Below are 11,479 nucleotides of genomic sequence, written 5' to 3' on the forward strand. Positions count from 1 at the left end.
AACTTAAAGATGTTTAAGATCTGTCAACTTATGTCTGTAAAATTAGTTAAATCTGCAATGGAGTTCAGCCTATGTAGAACTGAAATACCTTTAAATACCTTATAACCCTATATGTTTTTGTATATACGAAAAATACCAAGTTGATCCAGGTGTTAAGATATCAGCTCTGAGATTAGTGTATTCACATCAAACCAAAGGAGGTAAGCAGAATGTCATCACAGCTTTAAAGAATTGAATAATAACATCTCTCTCCTGAAACTTTGTTACTTTAATTACTGCACTTATTTCGCCTTTGTGGTGCAAATGATGCCCTAAAAGCAAAGAACAAAACAGACATCTGGTGAAAGTCTGAAAATACCCTCAAAACTCAGCAGGGTTTCATGCTCCACATTCAAAGACATTTCTTCCAAAAATAATCCTCTCACTGTTTTTCAGCCTCGTGCAACACACAAACAATAGTCTATGTAAGCTTTAAGTACAAACAAATGTCCAACTTGTCATTTGTAACTATTTATATAATGTTAAAGGGGTCATAAGTAATGTATCTATTAAAACGCATATCTCCTCTTAAAGTATACAAGAGTCTAAGATGGGATGAAATGTTGATCATCTCTGTCTTTGACTTGGCAGAATTGATTCCGGTATGACACTAACAGGGGGATTGGGCCTGAGGCCTATTGATGCCATCATGGAGCGGTGTCATGGGTGACTGTCATGGAGAGGTGTGGGGCGGCATCTGGTTAATCGTTCCCATTTTCATCCTGATCACAGGAGTGGCAGCTAACGTTTCCCTGCTTTGGCTATTTCTGAGAGAAAGGAAATGGCTGTTGGCCTCACACGTCGGTTCAGAGCTCCTCACTCGCTCTGAGGGATTTTACTTATGTTACACAACATGCGTAGAGTTAGGGTTAGGGCTCGTTTGTACTCCCAAACGGACGCATACACGGACAGCTGCGGACATCATGAATGCAACTTACTTTTATTTACTTTACCCCTAACACAAGTACTATGCAAAGACACCTGCAGCACCACCACAGCGCTCTGCTAAAATCAACGCCCCTGTAAAGAAAATACTGAAACTTTAGACCTAAAATTGTGCTCCTGGTGAAAAAAGTTAATCTGGAGCCCTGCATTCACTTTTATAGTATGAAACATACCTGTAGAGATGCATGATTTCACAGTCAGCTGTAAAAATAGGGCTCTTGAATAAACTGTGCTGTCTAATGGAGGTAAGCCAGCTAGCCTGGTGGGCTGTCGTGGCTAGCTGGCTAGGATGTTACATGCAGTTAGCTTCCAAACGGCAAAAATTAAGCAAACGTGGAAGTGCAAACACTGCAGTTCATCGAATGGCCACACAGGTTGGCCACAAAAGCGAATCAGTCTCCATAGAAATGTTTAAAAAAAATGTGTTTTGCTTTTGTTTTGTTCTGCTACAGAAAAGTATGAAAAGTAAATAAAGTTGAGTTTTGTTGAGTTGAGGCCGGAAACGAACTCTGGGTTTGAACCAGCATAAACAAAAGGCATGTGCAAAGTGTTAATAGTGTACTCACAAGTCCAGTAACAGTCAGCGGTGAAGAGGGGGAAAAGGGCAAAAGGCAAGGTGCAGTTTCAGCAGAGTCTCCCTCCAACGGTCCAGGGCTCTCCCGCTCCTCACTCTCTTCCGCTCCTCACTCTCTCCCTCTTATGGCATATGTCCGGTCCTGAATCACATTATTCAACTCAGTAACTTAGCTACAGGCTTATTCATGGCAAATAAACGAGAGTATTTCTTAAACAAATTAGCAATTGCTAACTGCAATGCAGAATTTACCATGTGAGAGTCTATGAAAGCTGGGTCATGACCGAGAGAACGAGGTCGCGGGTACAAGCGGCCGATATGTGTTTTCTCAGGAGGGTGGCTGGAGTCTCCCTTAGAGAGAGGGTGAGAAGTTCAGCCATCCGTGAGGAACTCGGAGTAGAGCCGCTGCTCCTTTGTGTTGAAAGGAGCCAGTTGAGGTGGTTCGGGCATCTAGTAAGGATGCCCCCTGGGCGCCTCCCTAGGGAGGTGTTCCAGGCACGTCCAGCTGGGAGGAGGCCTCGGGGAAGACCCAGGACTAGGTGGAGAGATTATATCTCCTCACTGATCTCGGAACACCTCGGGATCCCCCAGTTAGAGCTGGTTAATGTAGCCCGGGAAAGGGAAGTTCCGGGTCCCCGGCTAAAGCTGCTGCCCCCGCGACCAGACCCCGGATAAGCTGTTGAAGATGAGATGAGATGAGTCTATGAGCAGGCTAAGCTAGAGGCTTGCAGCGATTAGCAATTCAGCTGGTTTTTAACACATTACAATTACACAACATCACAGAGGACATCAAAACACATGAATTTACCTCTGACAGCTTCTCAGAGTTCTCGCACATCAACTACAGGACGACTCTCTGTCAGTCTTGGCAGTTAGGAGTGTTTTACTTTACAGTTCACAGCTGTCCAGCTACCTGAAGAAGGTGAGGACACGACTGGCTCTACAGACGTTCAAAGATAAGAAAATAAAAAAGAGGCTTCACTGCCAAACAAATAAAGGTTGTCTCCTGACATTTGTGCTGACAGTAACCTGTGAATGATTTTTAAAATAACACCACAACACTTTTCCTCTGACTTTTAACTGCATATAAAAGCACTGCTTTTGTTATTTTATAATCCAACTTTTTTTTTAAACATTCATTTCATGAACTGCTATTTATTTACAACAGAAACATTTTAATGTCTGAATTTAAATGAAAGTCAGGACCACAGGGCTACAAAAGTATCACTCTTCATATTCACTCGCGGACTTAACGCACATGTGATATACCAGTGTGGATGGACAGCGTGTTTCTTAAAAAATATGGATTTTATTAGTATCTAACATGTTATAAGTGATCTTGACAGTGATTCTGGTTTCCTGCATATATGACTTAAATTGCATTGTGTAAAATCAATACCAATAAATATTACAATAAATGATCTTGTTGTAGCTTTTTATCTCAGCATTGTTTAAATGAGGACTCAAACATTTTTAAATAACTGTACAGTTCTTTACAATGTTGCCTGTTTTTTAAAATACAGGATTCAGCTGAGGAGCAACTGAGGAGCTGCACGTGACATTTCTGCCTGTGGCAAATATAACAGCTACTCACAATGATATGACAACATTTAAATTAGACATAATAAAATTCAGATCATTTATGAAAAATTGGTTTTACTTTCAAAGACCCCCATTCCTTGTTACAGCAGATACATCAACAACAATTTATACATACAAATATCAGACATTTATCTTTCAATAGCACTGTATGTTCAATATGATTTAGTGTCCATTTTAAATGCACTGATGGCTAAAGCAAATCTTGTCCCAGCAGTTTTGCTTTTAAAGCCAAAGGGAGCACAGTTGATTTACAATTGAACGCTGTTCAAGGCAACACAGTCACGTTATACTTTCAAGATTAGAGGAACCAGTGATATAACCAGAGTTTACAGGTGCAGTATGAAGGCCAGTCACTGAGTTTCAAAGTAAAAGCATCCCCTCTCACATACTCTTACAGTGTTTTTAGCCTGCCAACCCCAGATGACAGGCGTTAATGGGTTCCATTCCTAAATAAATAGCTTGATAATGTGATCTTTTATGCTTGTGGCCACACCCCTTTGACACAGCTCAACCTATCTTGTGGCTGCATTGCATTCTGGCCTTTTTCATTTTGCTCTTTGATTTTGGATTACACCCAAATGTAACAAAGCAATCAAAATGGATCCAGAATAGGCAGTGAGATGGCTCAAGGTGAGGTTCACTTTTGCAAAAGGCTGCTGTGCTAATGGGACAGGAATAGATAAACTGCAACAGCATTGTCTCCCTAGCAACTCAAATACTATGGCTCATTTCTGTGCTGTTTTAGGCTGTTCAAATACTGTTTTGGGGCAGGGAAGGGTAAGAAGAAGGGGTATATAAGACTTGACTCAACAGTAATAAACTCTGGCCTAAAAACATGGTAACACTGGAAAACATTTACAGTGAACCTTCCACATTTTCCCAGGAGTTCAGTGTCCAGGGGAATACCTTCACAGAACTATCTGGAGTACAATAAATATGTGATATGTGAACACAGTATAGGCATAATTAGGCTCCCCTTTAGTGCGCATTCAATATGAAAACTTTACACTCAGAAATGTGTTTTTCTCCACGGTTACTGATATTTGGATATCACCGAGCAGGCTATCTTTACATTCCTCTGCTAAAGTGAGATCATTCTGGGAATCTGAGATGTTTAAATGTGAGCTTGATTCATTACTAGTTATTATACGTCTGATGATGTATTGTTCAGCGTCCTTCTGTTTACAGAGGAACCTCACACACAAAACTTGTGTTTTAATTAATTTAATTAATTAAAAGTTGAATGCAGAGCCTGTTTCCATGCCAACTATTTATCCTGGGACCAAAACTGTAAACAGCTGTCAGTATTCAAGTATTTATTTCACTAAAAACAGTCCCAAAGTAAAACTTTTCGCCACGAAACAGCATTAGTGCTCATTGTTACCAGCTGTTATTAGTTAGTTGGTTCAGATGTTATGATGGTTCTACACCGCTCAAAGTGTGCGAGGTGCTCGGCCAGTAAAAGTTCTACACGATGGTTGATGTGCGCTGACAAATCCATGCAGGCTTTCTCAATAATGTATGAACATAGCGACATGATTTAAATCATCTGGACGTCATTTAAAATTATACAGTTTGTGTAGTTTGTGTGGCGGCTATAACCTTCCAAACAGGACCAGTAGTGATGGCGGGTGAGGCTTCGCCATATTTGCATATTGAATGAGTTCTCAATAAAGGGATAGAGAAGAACTTCTTCAATATTTCAATACTTACTGGACACAATATCAGACAAACATCAATCAGCAGAGCATTTTTTTTTTACATGACTTTAAATGTGGAAAACAGAATAAAAAAATGGAACAATCAGATCATGTTATGAAAAACAAGTCATCACTGAGTACCCAAGGTTTCACAAATGTCAAAGGTTTGAGGAGTTTCTCCAGCAGCACTGTACGCGGCAGGAGTCTCATTGTCCTCCAGACCTCGGTCACTCCGGGGGCAAACGGAGGAGATTCGATAAACCGTTCTGTTGTGGAGAGTCTGGACGTAAGCTGAAGTGTCACTAAGGAAGACACTGAATCGCCGCAGGCTCCGGGACACTTTCACCCCACATTCCTTCAAGGCGAGAGCCAGGGAGGATCACGGCAACAGTCATTTGTATTTACTCCTTCTATCGGCCCGGCTTTCCCAAGTACGACATGTAGCAGCCTTTGGTACAAGTCCAGCGGTTTCAATTGTGCAATGCCAGCTCAGTCGACCGCAGAATGAACAAGTGAACGCCCATGGAAAACAGTACAAGAGCGTGTGAGAGCTCAGAGTCTGTGCACCCTCTAGAAAGGCCAGTGTAAATCCTCAAAGTCCCCTGACTGACTCATGTTTACATCCGTCTCCAGCAAGCTCATGATGACCGCCATGGCTGCCTCGTCGTTGCTGAAGCTGCTCAGGCCCGGCACCACCATGCTGTCCAAGTCCAGCTGGGATGGCTCACCTAGATGATACAGAGCAAAGAGGAAAAAGGACAGGTTTTCTGAGTGCATCTTCTTTTTTGCAGAGCAGTAAAGGGAAACCTGTCATGTGTTGGATTGAATTTGTGTTTATCCTGCTGACAGTACCTGAACTTTCGCTGCTGGCGCCCGCTGCTGTCCCCGAGTCACACTGGGACTGTGATGAATTGCCTGCAGCCTCTTCTCTGCTGGACGCCTGCAATATATTGTGTGTGTCGTTAAAACACTGCACAGGGTCAGGCATGTCACGTTTCTCCACTCGAGTGTGTAATTAAACTAAGGAGTACAAGTGAGAGAAGTAGCCGCTGTCTTAATGTACACATTTAATGCATGTATCAATGTCCTGCCCCGTTATAGAGACATGTGAGTAGAAATACAGCTCAAATAATAGGAGTAGTATAGTGCAATCATTCTATTACAAGTAACAGTATTTTATATTATTGTTACACAAGGAGGCAAACTCAATTAATTGTCTTGTAATGGAAAATTTTGTGCCAGAACTCCCCATGTTATCATTTATTTGCTCGAAAATGTACAATGTATGAAATACTTGCTTTTATTTGCCTGTAAAAACCACATAGCACCAAAGTTAGAGTTTACAATTACATATTAGGGTTGGGCTATTGGACCAATATATGAGCTATCAGCGATGACTGAGTACACCGCGGCTGCTGCTCCACAGACAGCTGGGGAGAACTGCATTTAGAGACGGCATATTTTCACATCTAAAACCGCATTCAGGCGGGTTAAAATAGTTTTACCTCAGGATGCACAGGATTAAAAAAATCCCTGTATTCTACCAGAGGTGGGAGGGGTTACTCGATTTACGCACTGTGTCACCTCCCTGTCACCATGTGCGTGTTACGTAGCTTCCCAATGTCACAAAACTCACTAAACACGAAACTTAAGGACAAAATAGAGAAAAAGTGAGAAGCGTGCTTCTTCAAAAATACGTGGAAACTACGTATTTACAGGATATGACAGAATATCAACAGAGGGTCGTAATCAGGTATCTTCTCTGGACCGTTTACAGAAGGTGAAAATCAACTTGTTTTTTACTGACATCCTCCAGAATAATTAATGAAATGGTGCGTTTGGACGGGACTAAAACCTCTGGTAAATATGACCTTACCCCAGGTAAATCTAATCCCGTCCGAATAGGGCTTTATTTGGTGAATAAAGGATTCCTTTCAACCAACTCACTAAGACGGGTTTGGTGAGTTTTCTTCAGTTTCTGTCCAATTTGAATGAATTGTGTTTTGATGAGTTAATGAGGTCATTAAGCTAACATGGGTTCAGTGAAAGAGAGAAATGTGAATTCAGAAGGTTGTATTGTTGTTGTGTTTAAAAAGGAAAATAAGTGTAAGAATATGTCTTTTCTTGACAGTTTGTGAGTTTATTTTAATTTTTTGATCAGCATACTACACACACCAGGGTGAATAAACCGGTAAAAGCCAGTTGCTGGGCTGATGGTTCAACCGGCTGGAAAATATATCGCCCAACCCTGTTCCTTAAAAGTTAACTTCTATATAAACTCCCTAGCCATTCACATGGATAAAAGCTCTTTGAAGCAGACAGTAAAACAAGAACAACAAAACACACAAAACTTGCCTCTGAAGTGAAATTTATGCCTTGATCAGAAGGTCGACACACACTGATAATGGCTTGACTTTATAAACACTAACAAAATGAGACTCACACTTGTGCTGGTTTGTGGGGACACCAGTGGACATTTCTCCTGGGCCTGACCGAACGGACTGGAAGCTCCGCTTGATGGAGATGAGTTCACCCTGAGTCCAGTGATTCAAAGATGTTAATTTATTATATATATTGGGCCATATTTATCACACAAACTAGGGTTCCTGCCAGGCTACAATCAGCCCCATGCCCATTCATTTTCACTGAAGATGGAAATCTTTAACAACGGGTCAACATTTCCTTAAACAGCTGGGCACTGTAGTTTTGAGCATGGTGACTTACGTAGACAAGAGTCAATAGTGCATTTGTTGGGGACTATTTCCAGCTGTTGATCAATACACAATTGGTTCTTCTAGGTCAGTGGTTCCCAATTTTTTCTTGTTGGACATACCCACATAAGTAATTAACTTTATGTGAATATTATGTGTATGTTTTGACTAAAAGAATAAAATGAGACTTAGAAGTTTATACAGCATTGCTTCCCTTCTTTATATAGTGTAGTGCAGTTGCTAAGATTGTCCACTGAGTGGTGCCACGCCTCCTGTTTCCATCACCACTACTGGGTTTATATTATAATATCTTCTAAATTTGTGGTTACACAATGCTGCAACACTGACCTACTTCCTGTACAGGACTGTTTTTGGTGTGTTGTACAACAGAAATAATATTATATTTGTTCAAAGATAAATTGAAATTGAAAATAATGTATGTGGAAAACAAGTATTAGTATTTAGTTATTACCTTAAATAAACAGAATAGAGAGTAGTTTTTGTTGAATTCTTTCCAGATTGCGGTCACACCTTGAGATAGAAATAATGGTGTACGCACGCACGCACACGCACACACACACACACACACACACACACACACACACACACACACACACACACACCCCTACCTGTGGGCGTCGATGAGCTCATTTGCGATTTGCGTTCCTATGCTGCCTGCATAGATCATTGTGCCCACACCGCTAGAAAGGCTGGGAATTATGGGTATTTGCTTTGTGTCCTCTGTGGAAGAAGAGGACAGTAGAATCAACCTTTACATTACAAAAAGACACACACACAAGGGATTAATGCCTATATGAATACATAGTGTGCATTTCTTACCTTGAAGAGCTTTTGAGCTGCTGGCCTCCCCATCTTTTGTGTGACCAGGCCCCCTGCAGGTGCAAACACGTATTTATGCTGCTAATATACCCATGATTGTAAAGCTGTGCTATGGCAACATGATCAGGAGTACAATGTGTGTATTAAATTAACACAGAAACAAAGGCTTTTGGACAAGTAGAGTGTTTCAGGATTGAATCTTGTTTGAAATTGTGTCTGCGGCAGGTAATGCTTGACAAATGAATCAATACTTACGAGATAACCCTGTTTACAGACACGATAAACTCAACTTCTTTGGTCCATGGATTTGTGAAACTACACCACTGACTTTGGAGTGAAACATAGGAGCCATATTTAGTTTTGAACTTGTAGCACTGTGTTTCAATCTTCTCTTTGCCTCGAAGAACTGCCAAGAGAATGGACACGAGTGTTCATCACAGAGCCAAAACAGTGGAAAAGGTCAAGTCTTACATGGATATTTTGTTTTTTTCGGGTGCAATTGTCGAATTAAAGATTCCGACTGTGGCTGCTTTGCTCCATCACCTTGCCTGTGTTTCTCTGCGAGGTGCTGCAGGTCGTCCTGGTGGAAGTACTCATAACATGATGTGCCGAGAACTTCCTGCGGCAAATAACCGATAAATGTGGTGGCTCTGGGAAAGAAAGAGGACACAGAGGGAGTTTAGCACTCCGGCTTTCTCGGTCTCGTCCACAGTCCCTCAGGATTGCAAAGATTCAGAAACAGTGACAAGTGGAAATGATGAAACGAGCGTCTCCACATGTAACATTCAGCAGTCACGCATATGGGAAAGTTGATCAAATGATTCACTATACTTGTGGTATGAAATTACTTCCCAAATAAATGAGAAGAGATTTTCATGAGACGCCTTCAAGATGCACACTGACGCTCCGTCTGACAAACAATGGCAAAGACAGAAAGGATTATCTCCACTGACAGTCGAACTGACAAAGCTGAGAGGCCTCCTCACCACAACTCTGCCATTTCTTTCTCAGCGGGTCCGTGTGCTCAGGACAAAGGCAAGACTCACAACAGAAGGATAAATGGATACTTGTGTAGATAGAGGCTGAAACTCACTGTTGTTCTACAAAAGTGAACTTTCCGTCGATGGTACAGCGGGTAACAAACTCAACGGGCTTGGCGTTGATATCTTTGGGAGGTTGGTGGGACGTGTGAGTGAGGAGGCGGCACACCGTCACCAGGCAGGTCAGGTGTGAGGCGTCCTTCTCAGTGTCACCCTCTGAGTCCAGGAGGCTGCTGGGCCAAGTCCGCATGTATCCAGTGCAGTGGAGGGTACAGTATCTAGACGTATCTGTGGCCACGGAAACAGGTACAAGTAAAATTAGTAAATAAAATATCATATTGTGATTATTGTCTGTAAAATTGTACGTATAGAGAATGACAAAAGAGCACACTTACTCATTAGAAAGTTTTATTTTTATAATTGACTGACAATATATCAGGACCACTATATACATTTATTTTTATTTTATTTATAGTGTCGAATCATAACAACAGTTATCTCAGGACGCTTTACAGAGTAGGTAAAGACCACACTCTATGACTTATTTATGATTTAAATAGACCCAACAATTCCTCCGTAGAGTACGGTGGCAACGAAAACCTTCCCTATAACAGGCAGGAACGTGGGACAGACCCAGCTCTATGGAGGATGGACATCTGTCTGCACCGGTTGGGGAGGAAGAAAAGGAGAGAGAAAGGGAGAAAAGACACACAGATGGACAGAGAGAGACAAGGACAGACACCCTTCCAGAGATGCAAGCAACCACAGAAGTAACAGTGACTACAGTGATAGCTAAAGCGATGTCAATATGACTTACAAGTTATGGCAGTTAATACACAGGAGGAGCAAGAAACAGGCACAGCCAATGTGACAACAGTGATGATAATAATTGTGGTGGTAAATAGGAAGTTGAATTAGTAACAGATAAAGGAGTTGAACGGCATTAAAACGCATGCCCAAATGGTGTATCTTGTGACCATTTAGGGACCTCTTTTTAGGAGTTAAGACTGCCATTACATATTTTTTCTTATTGTAAACAAATACCATGTGAAGAACTTTTACATTGTCACACTCCAGCCAGAGCGCTGAGGTCAGCAGATCAAATGCTGCTGGAAGTCCCCAGAACCAGACTAAAAACCAGAGGGGACTGAGCCTCTGCGGTGGCTGCCCCTCAGCTCTGGAACAGCTCGCCCTGGCATATTAGATCAGCCCAGACCCAGGAGGTTTTTAAGTCCTTATTGAAGACCCACCTGCTCTCCATGGCTTTTAATTCGGGCTGAGCATGACACATGTCTACTTTGTTTTATGTGTTTGTTTGTTTTTATTCCTGTTGTGTTGTATTGTATTGTCTTGCTGAGATGTACAGCACTTTGGTCGACCGTTGGCTGATTAAAATGTGCTCTATAATGTGGCCCGGGAAAGGGAAGTTTGGGGTCCCCTGCTAGAGCTGTTGCCCCCGCGACCCGACCCCAGACAAGCGGTTGAAGATGATTTGATTTGATTTGAAGACAAAAATGTGCTAGTTAACCTCTCAATATTATTCATCGTTTAAGACGTGACTGAAAGAGGAGCGTCGTGCTAGAATGTCACCAATAGATAGAATGATAGAATGTTACTTTGGTCAAACTGATCGAATATAATTCAAGATAATGTTACTGTTGTAGGGCTTTTGACTCACGATCAGATTATGAGGCTGAGTATTCTCAATAAACGCATTGTTAATCAATTAAAGGTTGAATATCAATGAGAATGAGCAGAACACCTCCATCTAGTGTCTCAAGATTGTAATGGCAACAACAAAAAATAATTCCAGCAGTCTTGTTGCCAGTTTGGTCGGACCCGGCCCAATAGCCCACAGGAGACCGGAGTCAGTTTGAGCCTGTTTGAACCCATCCCCTCAGGTAAATCGCACCATAAAAACAAGTATTGCAGAGGAGTTTGACTGACAGTTACCATTAGCCGTTACAGATAAGTAAACATGAACGTTAGCTTACCGATCAAGGAGAAACTTAGCCATTTGGGTGTGCG

The 11,479-nt window shown here is 41.7% G+C and overlaps 1 protein-coding gene across 1 annotated transcript in view; it reads right to left on the reverse strand.

Moving 5' to 3' along the window:
• Positions 1 to 3,779: 3,779 nt before the first annotated feature.
• Positions 3,780 to 11,479, reverse strand: part of LOC310962451 (basic helix-loop-helix ARNT-like protein 1) — a gene marked incomplete at its 5' end in the record, with an annotated part of 28,732 nt that continues 21,032 nt past the window's right edge. The window contains 8 exon segments of the mRNA XM_083934921.1: positions 3,780 to 5,588; positions 5,713 to 5,800; positions 7,304 to 7,394; positions 8,201 to 8,312; positions 8,412 to 8,464; positions 8,667 to 8,817; positions 8,955 to 9,061; positions 9,505 to 9,739. Coding sequence (XP_083791047.1) covers positions 5,431 to 5,588; positions 5,713 to 5,800; positions 7,304 to 7,394; positions 8,201 to 8,312; positions 8,412 to 8,464; positions 8,667 to 8,817; positions 8,955 to 9,061; positions 9,505 to 9,739 — 995 coding nt within the window. The 3' untranslated portion in view covers positions 3,780 to 5,430.

Source organism: Echiichthys vipera (assembly GCF_963691815.1).
Source record: "Echiichthys vipera genome assembly, chromosome: 20".
In the NCBI taxonomy this organism is placed as follows: Eukaryota; Metazoa; Chordata; class Actinopteri; order Perciformes; family Trachinidae; genus Echiichthys; species Echiichthys vipera.